Source organism: Caloenas nicobarica, chromosome 6, assembly GCF_036013445.1.
Source record: "Caloenas nicobarica isolate bCalNic1 chromosome 6, bCalNic1.hap1, whole genome shotgun sequence".
NCBI lineage: Eukaryota > Metazoa > Chordata > Aves > Columbiformes > Columbidae > Caloenas > Caloenas nicobarica.
Genome location: NC_088250.1, coordinates 19,599,617 through 19,618,788, shown reverse-complemented (window position 1 = coordinate 19,618,788; position 19,172 = coordinate 19,599,617). Strand labels below are relative to the sequence as shown.

Genomic DNA, 19,172 nt, shown 5'->3' with positions numbered 1-19,172 from the left:
ATAGCTATATACAACTGTTACAAAGACTTGCTGCTTAGTGCGTAAGGTAAAGTTTTCCCACCTGCCCATATAGATAAAAGTCTTCTCCAAGATCTCATCATCTCACATCTTGGTTACTGCAGTATCGTTTCTTCCAATCCTGCCAAATGCCACCTTGTTAGATTGTCAAATCAGAACACATACACTTTATCATACACTGCCCTTCACACCTGAGAGTAGCTTCTCAGAAATACCTATAAAAGATCCTGTTATCTTCAAATCTTTCCTTCAAACTCTCTTTTAGAACCATGCCAATTAAATGCTGAGAAAACCGCTGTGCTGTGCTCCCAGAGCCTCGCTGTCACTGGGTCCTTCTGCTTCTGTCTCCACATCCGCCTGCTGTCATCTCTTATTTCACACCTGCACTGCAAGGTCTTGGGGCCAGGGACAGCCTCTTGTGTTTGTACAGTGCCACCCAGAGCAAAGCCCACTTTATGACTAGGACTGGTGGAGAACGTAGAGCAGTACTGCAAACCACAGCAAAGCATCACTGTGGCAAGAGCAGCTGTGTCTCTCAGCGTAGCTTACTGCAGAAGGGAGAGAAACCCCAGCAGACCTCTCTTCCCACACTTGTGTGCTTGCAGCTTCTCCGAACAAACCGGAGTCTGCTTGGCTTGGAGGCAGTCTCTCCAAGGGACCCACCAGTGTCTCACACTTTGAAGCCTGCCTAGCAGTCACCCAGCCCTCTTTCCCTCATCAGAGAAAGAATAAGGTAAAGTTTTAAGAGAGACAGCAAACAAAAACAGTGTCTAAACAAGCAGGAGCCAGATCCAGAACCTATTGCATTTAAACAAAATGCTAAATTTACTTTAATGGGCTTTGACAAAGGTCCGCCGTTATAAGGAAAGACAGGCTTTTGCTGAAATTGGTCGAGTCACCACAGTAAGAGGCAGAGCTCTCTTCCAGTCCCACCACTGAGTTATTCAGCCATTCCCAGCCACCTGCTGGCAGTTCACACTCCCTCTCTCGGCAGCCTTCCTGTAAAACTAACATATTCCAGCTGTTCTGTGGGCCCAGGCCTTAACCCTTGCCTCCCCTTACTTACTGTCTTCCTCTGCATCTTCCCTTTTCCCAAGCAACTTCGTGTCACGCTCTGGATGAAACTCTGTGATGAAGCCTAAGAGAAAGGGGAACCATTTAGATTGCAGAGTAAAACAAACTAGACCCAAATTGGGATGTTCTTCATTTGAATTCAGGCATGGGAATTCTGGAGGAGTGAATAAGATAAAAATAATGATCTGTTCTGGATCTGAGTGTTTCGCAACCACTTGGTATTTTAATTCTAATGGGAACCTAAAAATAAATTATAAACCAGTCTTTAGCATTGCGCTTTCAAACTTATGTCTTACTAAACAAAATTAGTCCTTGCCACCCAAGTCTTATATACATACTCTATATGTACTTTTCATATACATATGGACATACACTTCCTTATTCTACTTCTATAGGAAAATTCCTGCCTCAGTATATATCTAATATTATAGCAAATACATCCTTAATATTGTTGCCATGTGTTACTGGTCATCGTGAGAACAAAGTCAAGGAAAAAACCCCTACAGTTTCTTTACAAAAAGAATTTAAAAAAAAAAAAAGTCTTATTTTGATTTCACTAAACTAAACAAAAAAAGTGTTATGAGAATTTTGTATATGTCTTCTTGTCATCCACTTCTGTTTCCAGACAGACACTGCAGTTTGTACTGCTAATCAGATACAGCACACATAAGGAGCATTTATTCTTCAGCTCCATCTGTGGTTCCCCCCTATTAGGGGAAGGGCAAGTAAGTCTTTGCTGCCACTAATTCTTCAAGAAGATTGCTTTACTTTGCTGCTTTTCAGTATACATTTTCACATCCTCAGGTACCGCATGTGGCCAGCCATTGTAACTGTTTCAGTTGGAAAGAACATGAAGTAGAATCTGTCAATAAGTCCAACGAAGGGAAACAATTGAGGTTCTAAAATATGAATCTGGGAGATGGTGGAGGGAGAATACTTACACTTCTGAAAGAAACCTCTCAGCAATAAGAGGTCTACAGTGACTCTACAGAGACCAAGATAATATGGTGGCATAAATCTAAACCCCGCCTTGCATTCCAGTGGAAATGAAAAGTCAGTTTATATGAATATGAAAAGTCAATGTATATTCTGCGTGTTCTGCCTGTTTTGTGACAGGACATAAACAGTTCATATTATGAAGTCATTAGCTGATATACCTTGTTGCAGGACTAATGTACTCTGTCAAATTCCTACACATGGAAGCATTTGGGGCTGAAAGTAAAACATCCGTGAGTGGTAACATTGACTTGCACCTTGTTGGAGGTATTTACATACAGCAAGCCAGCTGTTAAAAGGAGAATGCTGATCCAGTGTTCTCTATAAGACTTCAGACAGTTTGAGAAACAGCCTCACTTGTTAGGAACAACAAGGTTTTGGTGATAATTAAGCATACCAACAGGAGGCTAAAGCGCACCTGGGCCTGCATCTGAACTTTCATGTACTTGAGAATCCTTATCAAGAAAGGAAAAAGGTTTGTAATAGCACTTTTTACTATAAAGAAATAGAGCAACAAATAAAATTCATTCCAATTTTGAATTTTTTACCCATATACAGTGATATGTATCTACATTCTCAAACTTTAAAAATCGTTTTTAAATTATATATTACTTCTAAGGGCATCAGGAACTGCACAGCATGGAAAATAATTGGAGAATTGTATATCCATGGGAAGCCCTTCAACAGATAGATGCAGAAAAACAGGGATAAGATAGATTACCCTAAAGCATGCGAGAATAGGTTCAGAGTTGTTTCAAAATTATGCAATTGAATTCTGAAAGAAAAAATGAGGAAACAGGGAAATCCTATGAAACCACAAAAAATAATCCTGTGAATGAGGACTCATCTTCTCTACTGAGCCTGTATCCAGAGGCTTTTCCCTGCCCCTAAGGAAGCTAATCATTGAGAGATGGGATCTAATTTGGATATTTATTTCTAGATCAAATAGAAATTATTCCTTGATTCCCTTTACCTTTTGTAATTTGGGGGCTTTAGATCCTGCCTCTTAAGCTTTCTAAACTCAGAGTCCATTTGAAATTTTTCAATATGATATGAGCACCTTGTGAAAGGAGACAGCAGTGTCTACCAACCTAGACTACAACTGACTTTCAAGATAGCTAAGATGGCAGTCACACGGGTTTTGGTACGTGCATCATTTGAAGGTGCTAAAATTATATCTCTGTAAAGAAGGAATTTGAGAAGAAGTGTTGATTTTAAACCTGAGTTATAAATCTCTCCAATTTATTTTTCTGTTTGACTCTTCAGGGAGATGTATAGGGAAACTGAAAACATGAATTTCCTACTCAAACTTCTTCTTTTTATGGAAATCGGTGTGCCAGCAAAACAGCCTTCAATTGTCACACTCTCAAAATGGCTGCAGGAAGTCCAAGGTATGGGGACACGGGAAAAGAGGCATGACTTTGTCTATCTTCTCTTTACCATTTTGGTAACTGGTGCCCTTACCATAAGCTAGGTTTATGGTGATGATTATATCCTTCTAATATACTGTACGACAATGAAGTTTAATAGAGATGCTTTAGCAAGCTCTTGCAAAGCAATTTATCAACTTCCAAAAGCAAAAGCTGACCAGTCTTTAAAAGCGTAGTTATTGCTATTACAAGTTGCTCAGGAAGGTGTTTAGAAGTATTTAAAAGACCCGACCTCTAGGCTAGCTGGCATTTTTCTGAAGATATTTTCTTATTTTTTTTCTTACTCAGATGGCTTCAAATGGTGATTCAGCCAGCTGGAACCTGGGGGCATATTTGCTTCATTACATATGTTATTTTGTCAGCTGGAGCTTATTTTTTGTTAATATACAGATGGACACAGAAAACCTTCAAAGGCCTTATAAATATATTTTGTTTTAAATGTAAATACTGCCCTGGTATCATTAGTAGCCAAACTAGCTTGTTTCTCTTAGCATTCTACACCTTATATGCCAATAATCTCAGAGCTTTATTTTGCCTGATATAAATTTTCATTAAGCCTGAGAAGGGCTCTTTCTGTCTTTTCTGGCTGATTCAGGTTTAATTGGCCTCTAAGGATAGTAAGCTGCTTGAGGGCTCTTTCAGAATCTGTGTTCCTCTGCTTCTTTGCCAAATATTTTTTTTATTTCATCTAGCAATTTGTTTCTATTAGCTTCTTTTCCCCATTTTCCCTGCCAGAGACAAAGCTGCTACATTTTTTCCTCTCATTATATTTTGTAAACATTCCTCCCCAACAGTATGCTCAGAAGAAATGCTATTTCTCAGGTAGCTCCACCTTTTCTTTCAAAGTATATTCTGATACGTCCTAAAAAAAAAAAGGTTTATTTGGAAGATTTTTGCTATTTGTCTCCACTAAAAATGTATGTTTTGTACTTTCTATAACAGGGAGGGAGTACATAGGAAAGACTCCAGAAAGATAAAAAGAATGGGAGAGAAATACTAGGGAGGGGAGAGAGAAATAAAATGTTAAGACAGAGATGGCTGACAAAAGCAGTCTGCTTCTCACCCAAATGTGGCGGATGCTTCCCATTAAAGCAGATGTCTTAAATTAGCGCCTTGAATGAAATTCTGCATCCACTGAACATCAAGAAGGACAAGATTCCATCACAATCTGTGATATAAACCCAAATAACTGGAAAGATGTTTTAAGATTGCCATTAGAATGCTTTCTGTAGTCTTTCTTGAAATGAAATGAATGAGAGAGAAGAGCACAGAAGTAAAACAGTTAAACAGTTTCATGCAAGTATTTATGCTTATCTGGCTGAAGAGAAGCAGGAAAGCATGTTCTCCTAGCTCAGATGTTGTTTGTAACTAGTCTTGGGCCCTTTTGCTACCTTTGTCTTCCCCAGAACTTGCAAAATCTTTATGCTCCAAAAAATAGGAATCAAAGCTAACAAGCAATAATATTTATTTGCCTTAATAAGTTTACATATACAAAGTATGTATATGGAAGGATACGAGATCTCTTTTATAAACAGTGAAGCCCCACATATAAGCATCAAATAATGTACCTGTATCTCAGCCTGGTTTTGAAGCCTTGGGCTTGCAGGACCACATCTCACTTGTCTGTAATGCACAAATCTTCTGCACACACTAAACTGACAGATCACAATCTGTGCTGCCAAGTGTAGAAACTAAACAAGAAGAGACTATAGAACCTTTGGTCTCTGTGGTCTTTTCCAGTTATTGCTACTTCAAGAGTTCCTTAGATTAAGCTCAGATTATAATATACTCAAAGAGAAACGTCATTTTAAATTGCAGGGATCACCTATATGTACTGAACAGTGCACTTGAAAAGCAAACCACATTTTGCATGCACACACCAGTCTTTAAACATTCAGGTTGCAAAATTATTACATTTGACATCTCAAATGGGGGGGGGCGGGGTGTGGTGTGTGTGTGTGTGTGTTTAACTTATATAACTTTACTAATTTTTTAAAACCTTTGTTGTATTCTTTTACAGCTGTTCACACCCTCTGGTCCTGAAATCTGCAATCTTATTACAGTATCTGGTGCTGATTTTCAGAACTAGCCTGTTTCTAAAGTATGAAAAAAGTCATGAACATTGGTATAAAATTTATAGCCCTTACTCAAAATAAGAAGTGTTTTTCACTTGACTCATTTTTTGTAGCATAACGCTGAACTGAGGTTTACTGTGGCAATCCCTCACTTCTGTTACAAAAGTAGACATGAGCCTTACAAAAACAAAACCATAGAACTTGTTCGTAAGCAATACATGAATTATGGATTTGTATATTTAATTTCATTTTTATAAAGGTGAGAATGAGGGAGGTTTTTTCCTAATTGTATAGGTTCCATTGCATGAAGTTACATAGATGGAATAATACAAGCTTGCATGGGTTTTGAAACCTATGTGATAACCGGACAAGAGACATTCACAAATAGGCCTTTTACCTTAGTTAACATTCACAGATATACAGGTCCCTCACAGTGACATCAGGCCACAGTTAACTCTTTGCCCCATTTTTACACGTTCAACAATCAAGAGCCGGGTCCTCAGTTTGTTTTTTTCACACGGTCTCTCTCCTAAGTAGGACAGAACAAAGTTTTGACCATTTCTACACCAAAGCTTTCTGCCTCCCACAAATAAACAGACAGGAAACATCTGTTGCTCTTCCTCGAAGAGGCAGGAGGAGCAAAGGGGCTTCTAAGAAATTTGGAGAGCTGTGGAAGAGGCCAGTGTCAAGGGAGGCTGAAAGTGAAGGCAGTGAGAGGACGAACACTGTGAGGTGACAGTCGGAGCACATCCCCGGTTGCTTTGCAGTCCCATTCACCAGTGTTTGGTATTGTACACATACCGAGAGGGAAAGCTGTGAAATATGCCAGACCCTCCGGTCCTTCCACCTTTGAAATATTTCTCATAGCTTTTCCTTCTTCTGAGGACTGTTAAAACTTCCAGGGAAGACAGAAAATACCTCCCGCTCCAAATCCTGGATGAGCAAACACGTAATTGGACATAGAAGAAAGCTAATTAGCACAAGTGAAAATGGTACTGTTTTAATTCTTCAGGTAAATAATGATGGGGGGTCTTTTTTTTTTAAGGAAATGTAAGAGAAGTCCCAAAATGACACTGGGTAGTGATACAATTTTTAAAGGTGTGTTGTTTACAGAAAAGATTTGAATAGCCCCTTTGAAAGTACCTCAAGCTCTTAAATAATTATGTATTTAGGACACATTACATTTAGTAAAAACATCTGCAAACATATATGTAAAAATTACAACTAAATCCCATTTTCTCAGACGGCAGCTTTGGCACAGATAACCCCAGACAGAATTATGGATTTAAGACAAGAACACAAGGCAGCGAGCTGTGTACGGCACCCCTGATAGCCAGAATGACCCTACTCGCTTCCCACTGGCATGACAGCACGCTGACCAACTACCACTTAAAAAACAAAGCCCAACGCTGACCCAACATCACTTAAAAACGAAGCCCAACGCCACATGCTTTCACCCTTGGCCCACGCCCCTGCCAGACCCACGTCCCCCTCGCCCTTTCCCTCCTCGGCCCCCGTGGCGCTCACGCCGCCTCACGCCAGTGAAGGAGGGGCGAGCTTGGGGCTGCCGTGCGGCCCTGCTGCTGGGCTGTGCATCCCCCGCTGACACTGGGACCCGAGCCAGCCCTTTGGACAGGTCTCCAAAACAAATAACGTTACTCAGATCGTGCTCTGCGTGTGTGCCCGTGCAGGCAGATGTAGTGGAGTCACGGCTGGGGAGCCGGCGCTGTGGACGTGTGTGGATCCGCTGCCCGGCACGAGCAGGGCCTGGGCCTGCTCTGCCGTCAGCCTTCTTGTATGGCAGGAGAGCCATGGAGAACAGCTCTAACCACAGCAGGCCAAATAAAGGTTATGTGCCTGGGAACTGAGAAATAATCTTTTTCTCAGAAAATAAACACAGCCAACATGCAAAAGAGCCATGGAGGTAAAGAGGCAAACAAGCTTCATTTTGCCGCAAGACCAAGCCCCTCTCTTGTACTCTGTTTCCAATCCAGTTCCTAAACCCTGGTATCCCTATATTTAAAATGAAAGGACAGGATTCAGCCAAGACATTGCTCTAGCAAGCACTCCACAGTCCAACCTTTAATGCATGTCTATTTTCCTCCATCGTAAATCACCCTCAGTAGTGCATACTGCCAGATACAAGCTTTGTTAATCCTCAAGCAGTAATGCACATCTACAGCAAACCTCAGTCTTGCATGTGCTCTCTTGCTGGGCTTATGGTATCTAGTGATCTGGCAGGAGAGTTATGACAGGAAAAACAGGCGCACGAAGCAGTAAAGAACCAAAAGGCAGTAAGGACTGCTATGAAAGCAACATGCATGCGGAAAAGCTTTATGCAGCACTCAAATTTTGCCTTCTGGCCCTCTTTCCTCGCTTTATCCGATCCCATCTGATCTATCTAGAGACCCCTGAATGGCTGCATTCACACTTGTCTGGAACCTGGACCCCAGTGGGTTTCAACTGGGGGACCGGGGATTAGGACCCATAGATTGTATCAACTCTAAGCTGCTGTGTGTCTCCACAGCCTTCTGCAGCCCTGCTCCAAGTCACTTTGTCCAACCCACCTGTTCCTACCTCTTTCCCACCATCCTCACTTCGTCTTCATATTCACGAATCTTCCTACCAGCGCATACACTGTGCCACAAGAGCGCTCTTTTATTAACTGCTTGTTCACGTCTGGTACTAACAAGCTGCTTGTTACCAGCTCACCTAGGCTCTCCTCACCTGTTTCCCAGTGCTGCTCTTGAAAAATATGGGGAAAGTGCTGCCATAGAGCCCTGTATCTGCTCCACCCGCACTTGAACAGTAAATATTTCTTCATGTAAGCCTGCAGCAGAGGTCCCAACAGAGATCCAAAGCTTACACAGTATGGGATACAGCTGCGCCAGATCGGCTTGTGCTCAACACCTCTGAAACAGGCAAAGAGTGTGACCTGAAACAGCAGGAGCTCAGAGAAGTGGAAGGTCCCAGAGCAGGCTGCAGCCAAGCTAATGAGACGAGACATGGGTTCTTCTCTTTCAGAAACCATCATTTTCACCACTAGATTTTCCAGCATTAACATTTGTGGTACTAGAACCAGACTCTAGTACCATGGAAAAGAATGGTTCGCAGAATACAAAAAAAAAAAAGGTCTCCAAAACCCACAGCGAACAGAAGCAATAGGGATATTTTGTATTCAGCTACAGTCCCTACGTACTGACAATGACTTATGCAGTGGCCCAGACAGAAGGGATAGAAACCAGGAATCAATTTAACCAGTAAATGTAGATCAGTCCCATCTGCAACATCATCATGACACCTCCACCACAGGGTGAACACATGCACAGAATCCCTGTGATTTTCCCTGCAAACCTCTACTATGGTGTCATTTCTTAACACAGCAGCAACGGGTGCTTGCAGACTGTTATTCTACTAATTTTGTCTGTCAAATCAAAATGCAACCTGATGGAGGAAAAAAAAACCCAGTTAGGAAGCATCTTTGATGAAGTAGCTATTTGTGGGGTTTGTGCATAAATTATGAATAAAATTCTGTGAGTAGCTTCATAGAGGAGTAAGTTCTATAGAAACAGAAGGAAGAATTTAAGAATGTGGGTGGGCACGTGGCCCAGCATATGTGAAAGTCAGGGACTCCTTTGGATAACAGAAGATTTCAGTGATATTTTGTCCATGCTTGGAACCCAGACCAACCATCTCTCTGATAGTTCTTTTCTTGTCAGGGGCCAGGAGGTCCTAACTTGAAAGACCTTTCTGAAGAAAGGTGTGCTGGATTATATGATATCACTTATCAGCTAATCATTTGTGCCTGAAAATTACTTGCTACGGTGATCTAGCACCATATCATCTATGCAACAGGTATTGTTCTTCAAGCAGTTCTGTGAAAAATGCAAATATGTTTTAAGATATATAGAGAAGTAAATCTTGTTCTATCTATAGGCATGCTACTAGTATGCTCAAGATTTGAGCTTTCAGAGGGAACAGGAAAGCTGTGCACAATAAATAGTTCACATTCTTGCTTTGGAACATTTTCCTGGTGGTGTCCCTCTCATGTTGAGTTCAAAATATGTGCAATTGGGCTTTTTGACTAAAGGGAAAGCAAAACAGGGAAGGGAAGGTTATTTCCTTGCAGACAAGTTTCAGAGCATTCTTCTGCAGACTTAGCGATGACAGGTCTTGAGAATACCTACCAAGTTGTCCAGACAGGGACTCAGTCAGTGTCTAGATGCAAAATTGAGCGCCGGGATTACAGACTCTGGTTTGAGTCAGAATTGGCTTTCCTTACTTTCAAGATTAAAGCAGCAAACATGTAGAACCCCTTGTATCCAATGTTTCTTTGATATGATCTTTCAGAAACTAGAGCAGATAACAACCTGATGCAAACTACCAGTACCCCACTGCTGTGGATAATGGATGCAATTCCTGTCCAGTAGAAACACCAAGGGTAGCACAGGGTCTTTCTCTGCAGGCTGGTCAGGAAAGAGCCACCTATTATTACTTCACAGGACTTCATGATTTCATTAATTTTAACACATGCAAACCTTAAACGTTCTTTGTATGGGCAATTTTAGGTGCCAATGACCACTAAACTATGGAATTTACTACACGTAGTTTGTAGTTAGGTATGACTGTCAGAGACAGTGGAGACTGACTTACACTGAACTGAAGGACAGGTTTTCACTGGCAGAAACATTTCTGGCTTCAGGGTGAAAATGAAGAATCTTCAAATAACATGTTACCTCCACACACATACAGAAAAATGTATGTAAGTCTTATATACAACACAGTACATCCTGTATTGTTTACCTAAGAATTAAACCATCTACACATTTTATAAACAGTTATTTTCCCAGCACAAAGGCTGAGACACTGTGCAAAAAAGGCATGCAGCACAATTCTAACCAAAGGGACAACTTGAATCTTGGGACTGCTGTAAAACACCAAAATCACAAAAGCTTTTCACTCTTTTTTTTTTTTCTTTCTTTTTTTTTTTTGTTTTTTGCCTGTGGCCTGTTGGAACTCTTGGGAATTGGGAAGGAGCAATGTATCTGGACAAGAGGGGTGGAAGGCTCCCTCAGACCCCTGTTTCGCTGCCAGGAAGAGGTGCAGTCACAGGTTCTTGTGAAAATTTACTGATCCCATTTGGAGCAATATTTGAGACTGTATAATGCACCTACGCATCTGACTTAAGATTCCAGCAGACATCCTACAGACACCAATTATAGGAAAGATGTACCAGAATACACTGAAGTAGTAACAAACGGCAATTCTGGAGCATCAAATGGAGGTAGCCTTTTTATAGAAAATATCATCTGCCAGATAAGATCTGAGTCAGCCACGTCAGCTGCTTCTATGCTGTTCTACAGTGCATGCTCTGCAGTTCTGGTGGTGGTAAAAAGCCAGAGGAAAAACAGCCACCTGCTCATTAGTTCTTTACTTAAAGGAACTAAGAACCCTTTGTCAGGTGACTATTATAATAGCTCCATTCCATCACTCCTCAACACCCAGAACAACTTGTTAGAGAACATATCGGAGCTTTCCTAAAGCCATTGGGAAGGCTTACCTTACAGATTACAACATCTCAAAATGCCTCAAACCAAAGCCTGATATTTCATGTTCAGACAAGCTGAAAGAAGAGCTCTGTGGACTCCCTTCCCAGAGTGAAATCTGAATCTTCAAACCAGAAATCCTGCTCCTCACAAGTGTTTCGGTGATTATATCATTCTCCTTAGTCATATTGTCCCTTGGCCTGGGAAGCAGCAATGATTAAAACCTCTTGTTCTCTGCAAGAACCTGTAGTAGTTTGTAAGGATCAAACCATCAGTTCATTCAGGATTGAGCCCAAGAACACTTGGATTATAGCAAGTCGATGTACAGGCCTTGTATTTATACTGAAAATAAGTACCCTGACTGTTGAAATTGTAATGTGGGCTGCTCTCAAGCTCATGCTCTCTTGCAGAACTCATTTTAAGGTCTTCTTAATTAGTGGTTACATCAGACTGCAAGAGATACAAACCATCCAAGGATCTAAAGGCTACTGTACCAAGAAACTACATAAATGAGGAAGCCTGACGTGAAAATAAATGTGTTAAATGCTACAGATTGTATCAAAGAAAAAAAGCAAGAAGCACATCAAGCAACCATCAACAGGGATCCATGAAGAACTGATTTGCAGTTAAACTCAGAAAGCGTTCTACAGAGTGCCTAATTTTGTCTTGGTATGAGTCGTTAGAGTGACCATGAAAGAAATCCATGAGGTGGCAACAATTCTTGATACATCCAAGATCTTATACCCTCAGGCTTGTGAACCTTTGCCCTAGAGGTGAGCAGATATCTTTCAAAAATCACTGCCACGTAACATGTGAACACATACAGCAGCATTCTCAAACACCACCAACGCAATGGCTGCGAGCCATTGGGCAGACAGCCCTTAGACTGCAGGCTTCCCATCAGACTTTTTCCTACACGTTTCCAGTTACTTTCTTCCAAAACTTACCTTCTGAAGCTTCTTAACAACAAAATATCCTTTTGAAAAATGCCACCTAAACATTAAACTAACCACTTGATGTACTGCGCATTAAAGTTCTGAGAAATAAACCAATCTCAACTTCAGCAATGAGACATCAAAACCCTTGGCACCAAAACATCTTCATCCACAGATGCACATCAGTGAAATTGTCATGCCATAAAACCTCTGTATTGAAAAGCAGTTTCATTAAGAAAGTAACCCTCTTCCCTCCCTCTTAAAATAATGCACTAATATAGCTACAAATGGCTGGAGAGATGACAAACTCAACTATTACACATTGAAGTAATTTACACTAACATGCTCTGTGAACTAAAACAGCTTTTGGAAACTACAGCCATTCACCTAAGGGAAGTGGATGCAGAGTATGTTAAAATATTGACATCCATGGAATGGTGCAAGTCCAAGTAGAACTGCCACCTCTCCCAAGCTGCTGCCCTTGTGTCTTCCCAACCAATTTCACTCTTACTTTATTAAATAGAAGATTAAGCTGGTGGCGAATTAACTCCCTTTTCTCTATACCTGTCAATTTCTCTTGCTCTGAATCTCAAAAGATTTGCATTAATTTTTTTCCATTAAACTTCAAATGCAGAAAATGTTCTGTTCATGACTTTTTCCAACTCTCTCTTTTCTAAGCTGAACTCCACCTGATTTATCCTAAATTATCCTGGTCTGTCTTCTGGCTGTTTGATACTCCCAAGACTTTATATTTCACAAACAAAAGCTTTTCACTTTCATTATGGCATCATGTACAACCATCACTGTCTTTATTCTCACAGTTCTCACTGGTCTTTCTTACTCCATTTAAAACCATCACCTCACTCTTCCAGCCATATTTTCTAAACTCACAGCTTTTTCCCTCTCGTACTTATTATTCCTTCCTATGCCTTAAGCAAAAGGCCATTATCTCTTTTAGCCACACTTCCCCATCAAGACTGTGTGTATTGTGGATTATAAATGTCAGGGGACTTAAATGCAACGTTCTTTTCATAACCTATAGGATACGTTTCCTATGTGCCCTGCTCAGCCTAAGGTCAAAAAAGTTACCACTACGCCAACACAGTACATAATACCTGCACAGCTGTGCACATCACATGCAGACCGGGGTTTGAGAGCGAGCAGGCGCTGTGTTACCATCTCCTTGCCCATAAGGAAAGGAAACACCATTTCTACTTCCCATCATCTAGTGCAAAATAATAAATGAACAAAAATAAACATCTCAGGCTACTGAGATATATTATGGCATTACACCTTGTTAGTTAACAAGAAGTACAAGTAAACTCACGTCAAAAGAAAAAAAAAAATAGTGTTTTATTAACTACCACACTGTTATAATACACTTTAAACGTACAATAAGGTAGCCTTTAAATTTGAGGTGGTTTTAAGAATAACAAATGAACAGATTTCCAAATGTTTGTAAATAGGTGAACTGCAGTAATTATTGTACATTTTTTGAAAATGGTATAGCACTTACAGACTGGCTATATAACTTCATTTTGTACATTTTTTCTATAATTGAAAATATAAACAGTAATTAAAAAATAAAAAGAAAATTCAGCATAATAAAAAACATATATGTTTATCAGTTAAATGTACTGGATACATAAAATTTTTAAGGGAAGAAGCAAAAAAAGAAAGATGGCTGATATTTAAATGCAGATTGACTAACCAAAAACTAAACAACAAACAAATAAAAACCTCATAAACCCCCTAGTTCACTATGACTATATCCATATGTTTGGGAGTACTGTCAATATGGAAGTGATTTTTCTGTTATATTTGCATATGTTATATTTTACTGGTAATTTACATGATGGCTTTTAAGGCCCTGGCAGACAGATGGTTTTTTGGAAAAAGATTTGATAAAAATCACTGCTGAGATGCAATACACCTTATTTTTGGTCCTCCAATGTTCAAAAGAAGGGATATACTTCACTATAACATTTGCCTTACCACCCAAATGCCTCAACCTATACATACTTTTTTTTAACATTTTAAGCTTTTAAAACATTGGTTATATTGCCCACCTTGGTTACTGAAAGAATATTAACAAGACATTATTTTGGCAAATTAAATCTTAAACATGGCTTTTCAATAGGATTTAAAAGGTGACTATCCCTAGAGTTCCATGTTAAAATGTAGTTTTCAAAATCTTACAAGAGTAATGCTTAAAATATTGTACATAGTTAACCTAATTAAAATAATTAGCTTCAAAATGACAAGTTGATGAGCTAAGTAAAGCCTACACTATGTAACATTTGCTTGGAAACTTGATTTGTCAGTTATGCATAATAAAAATTCCAGTCATCAAGAAAATTACAAAATTTCTTTTATCATAACGTGATTTCTTTTTACCCATCAACTTCTTTTATCTTACAATAGATAAATACCAACATGTTCTCATTTTTTTACACTAAACCACACAGGATTGATGCATTTGGTTAGACTACCATTTCCATCGTTAAATTTTTTTTTTTTAATATAACTTGGTAAAATTTCATCTCTTCTAGATTCCAAAAGTACCTACAAAACCCATGCAATTTTACCATTTTAATATACTATGGAATATCATACAAAGTAAGGCATTTCAGTGTCATGTATAACCAAGTTACTGTCAATCCAAAAATTTTTGCACATCAATAAAAAGATATCTAAGAACTTAGGAACAATATTCTTCTCACTACTGTATAAAAATAACCACAATTAATAGGTATCTTGTGTAATATTTACTCCATTGTCTCGTTTCCTGAAACTGTGACAAGCTGTAAAGGTATTTCAGTGTTGGTAAGAATATCCTGATTGCTGGTGCCAGATGTATTAACAGTTCCTATTCCTGAAACAGAACCTTGTTGAATATTTGCAAGGATAAGTGTTGTTCCTCCTGCAGTAATCAGAGTATCATCAGGTGTTGCTTCCACTGATGCCAGCACTGTACTGCTAGAGTGAATACCTTTTTTATTCTGATGTGTTTTAATGTGTTTGGCAAGGTGGTCACTTCTCATAAAGCGTTTTGAACATTCTGGACAGACAAATTTCTTCTCACCTGTCACAGAAGACAAGAAAACAAAACATGTTTTCAAGAACATTAAAAACATCACACATGCATCAAAAACTGGGATAACTTCTTGGATTTAAGAGTCAGATTCTAACAACATCTATACTGAAGAAAAAAGCGATCCAATGGAATTAACTTGTGTGTTAAACTTCTAGACATCCATACAAATCCTTTAAAAGGACTGATTTATATTCCTGTGTCTCACTTAGTTTGGGGAGATCTTTCAGGTAACCTGAAGAATATTGTCATCTCATATCCTGCGACTGCTAAGTGTCACTGCAATTATTACCAATAAATAACTTTAAAGAGGAGAACAAAACCTGGAAATGATTGACAGAAAAGACTATATGAGCTCCTGCAAAATCACACTCAAGACTGACAGACAAGATCATAGGGTGGGTAATTCAGGTTTGAAGGGACCTCCGGAGGTCTCTAGTCTGATCTCTCTCCAAGCAGGGTCAGCTATGAGGTCAGCCTGGTTGCTCAGGAGTTTATCCAGTTTGGTCTTGAAAACCTTTAACGCTGGAGAATGCAGAAACTCTCTGAGCATCCACTTCAAAGTGCTTGGCTGCCGTCACAATGAAGTCTTCATTTATATCTGGTCTGAACCTCTCGTTTCAACTTATCTGTTGTCTCTCATCTTCTCACCAATGCACCACCATGGAAGTCTGTCTTTGTCTTCTTACCGGTGGCCTTGCAGGTACTAGAAGGTCGCTGTTAAGCTCCCCCCGCCCTTACCTAGTTCCTACAGCCCCACCTCATTTTAATGCTCCAGCTTCCTGATCATCTTGGTCACCCTTCACTGCAGAACTCAGGCCTGTTGGTCAGTGTCTTTCTTATATTCAGGGCTGAAAACTAGCTGCAATATTCTAGATGCAGTTTAACCAGTCCTGAGACGACGATAATCTCTTCCCTAGGACTAGTCTCTCTGCTTCTGCTGATACAGCCCTGGCCATCTTTGCTGATGGCTCTTGCTCATCTTCTGGTTGTCCATCAAGACTCCCACGTACTTTTCAGTAGAGCTGCTTCCCAACTAGTCAGTGCTGAGCCTGTGTTGCAGCAAGGGTTAGTTCCATCCTAGGTGCAGTACTTTGCATTTATCCTTCCTGAATTTCAGAAAGTTCCTGTCAGCCTGTTCCTTCAGCCTCAGTCCCTCTGAACAGCAGCCTTGCCCTCCAGTGCATTGATCAGTCACCCCAGCTTGGTGTCATCTACAAGCCTACACAGTGTGCACTCTGTTACCTCTGCCAGGCCAGTGATAAAGATGTTAAAACAGGTCAAAGGATAGATCTCTACAGTTCTCTATTTTTTACTGGTATGCCGGTACACTCTGAGCTGGATCATTCAGCTGGCCTCTTTTTTTTTTTTTTTTTTAGAATCTGACTGGCCATCCAGACAGACCCTAACATCCCAGCTTGGGTTCAAACATCCAACATGTCTAACAAAAGCACATCATTAGGTACAAAACATGAAGTATTTTTCATAGACATTGCAAAGACAGTTTTCTAAGCAATGTAAATGCTGATAAGCACAGAAATTATTTATCTGTTGTCGTGGGGTTTTTCAAATAGTCTAATTTTTAGAAGTAAGCATCCTGTAGAATGGAATTGTGGGTTCAGTTGTAGGACAACAGGTAATACAGACAATAGATTTGAAACAAACTGCTCCTTGAAAAGGTGGAAGATTTAGACTATTTTTTTTCTTTGTATTAAACAAAATGAGAAATGTGAACGTGGAGTCTCTCATGGGTGGTCTACTCATGACACCAGAAGATGTAAAACGATACACCATCACATGCTCTTCCACAACTTTGTGCATGATCTCTAATCTCTTTGACATCTAGCCCTCCATTTTTATTTTTTTTTAAATGAGAGAAAATTATTGAAGTTTTAAGCTGGAACAACAGTTCTAACCTGGTTCAAACCAATGGAATGCATTGCTGAACCTGATTCAAACTATTTTGATTAAACTACATTAAATATTAGCTTAAATGTCAGTTCTGAATCAAAAACGGTAGCTTTTTCCTTCTCAGACCTACAAAAGAAACCAAAGTATATACATAGCTCTAAGTATTAGCCGATTTTAGAAAAGCCACACTATATTAAAATCAACCCAATACAAATATCTGTTCTCCTCTTAAAAGTTATTTATCCAAGTCCTCTCCATAACATGTCTTTAGTTACATGCACTAGAATCAAAGACTGAAAACCTGTGTGCGTTCTTCGGTGTCGCTGAAGCTCATCGCTGCGTGTGAACCTTTTGCCACAGAACATCCAAGTACAAACAAATGGACGCTCTCCAGAATGCCAGCGGAGATGAGCTCGCAAATGTGAGGTTTTCCCATATACTTTGCCACACCCAGGTATGTGACAAATGTGTTGCTTCTTTTTTCCCAAATTGGAGCCTCTGTTAAAATAAAAAATAACATTAAAAAAAAGGGTAAGTTATTCATTCTAATGCTTTCCTCCTAGATATTAATACTGGTCATACAGAGAAGTGGGGTTACATATTCCAATAGATTTGTAAACAAACCTGAACAGCTTCCCACTGTTGTTTCAAATAGAGGCCAATATACTCCATAAGAAGCTGGAACTAAATTCTGGCATGCTATCCTGATTCTGCAGCAAACTATAAATTCAACAGAAGTGTAATCGTTAGCAAGCATGCATGTATATGAAGTTGGAAATACAGTCACTACAGCAGTTTGTACTACTTTGATGCTGAAGTGCCCATATTTTAAATTTCTCCTAGGTTCAGTTTTTACCATACCAAAGACAATTTTGGCAAAGAAAAGCACAAATGACTGTGACTGCCAAAACAGAAACTGGAGATTTTGGCAACTGGGAAGGGAACAGATGGGACTTTTGGCATCTTGGGGAAACCTTAGAAGCAGTTTGGGGTTGAAAGACAAGCACACTAACCTGAATATTTCCACTAAAAGGAGTGGCAGTGAAACAGCTGATCTTGCTAACATTTAAATTAATTCCTTGGTATTTCAGAAAAGAAAAATCCATAAAAATGAACACATAATTCACAGATACTATAATCCATGCTTGTGAGCTTGATGCCTGTTTTAAGATGTTGCCTCACTGAAATGATAGGTGATCGATTCAGGGGAAGCACCTAACACAAAATCCTAACTTTGTTGCTGTTGGGTTTTGGTTGGTTTTTTTGTTTTGTTTTGTTTTGTTAGATAAAATCAGCAGAGAGAGATAAGAGCCACTGAAGATCCAGAGAAAGAGATCAGTCTGGCCAGCGCAGGGCATCATGATTGATTTTAGCCAATTTAGGTGTTTGCTGCTGCTGAAAGGGGCACTCCAGGGAATACATCTGGCTGACAACGCAGCTATATGAATGGTAAGTGCTGGTACAAGGGAGGAGGTTGGAAAATGCAGCCAAGCATCGGGCCACCTTGTTCATCAGCAATGTTAACTTAAAACAGGCTAAGTGGATTCTGAAATCACAGTCTTGGGCACTCCATCCTCCATGACTGACTATACAATTTTCAGTTGCCTCCTCAGGGCAATTTTTTTCCTTAAATTGAGTGCTCAACTTCTGCTTAACAGTCCAGTGGCTGAAGAATTTGCCCAGTAACTATTAGACCTATATTCTTATCCCTACATTCAGAATAATTCTGTTTTACATCTAATGATGGTTCAGGGTAAAATGCATACACACTTTAATGAGCTAGCACTTGGAGCAAGCATTTCTAAATAGGCACAGAAATTAACTCACTCTAAAAACTCACAACATCTAAAGGGAATTCCACCCTAAGCACATATGCACCTAAAACATTCCAGACAGTCCACAAAAGTAGAGGAACTTTTTGTTCAAATGAGACCTAAAAAATATTTCTAAGAAGTCTCACGATAGAGCGATCTTCATAGTGCTTCATGAGTCATCTTGTCTCAGAAGAAAAAAATATCACTTTGGTAACAGAAGAGACTCTGCTTATCTAATTTTCTTGGGTTTATTGCCTCAATCCTTAGCCCCACAGAAAG

At 39.7% G+C, this 19,172-nt stretch overlaps 1 protein-coding gene across 3 annotated transcripts in view; it reads right to left on the bottom strand.

Annotated features, from left to right (window-relative positions):
- Positions 1–13,409: 13,409 nt before the first annotated feature.
- The window catches only part of SP3 (Sp3 transcription factor), a 35,186-nt gene continuing 29,423 nt past the window's right edge, over positions 13,410–19,172 (bottom strand). For all 3 annotated transcript variants that reach the window (XM_065638226.1, XM_065638227.1, XM_065638228.1), the window contains 2 exons: positions 17,381–17,577; positions 13,410–15,159 (listed from right to left, as the gene is read on the bottom strand). In XM_065638226.1, the coding sequence (XP_065494298.1) occupies positions 14,843–15,159; positions 17,381–17,577 (514 nt within the window). In that variant the 3' untranslated portion in view covers positions 13,410–14,842. The remainder of the gene's footprint in view (positions 15,160–17,380; positions 17,578–19,172) is intronic.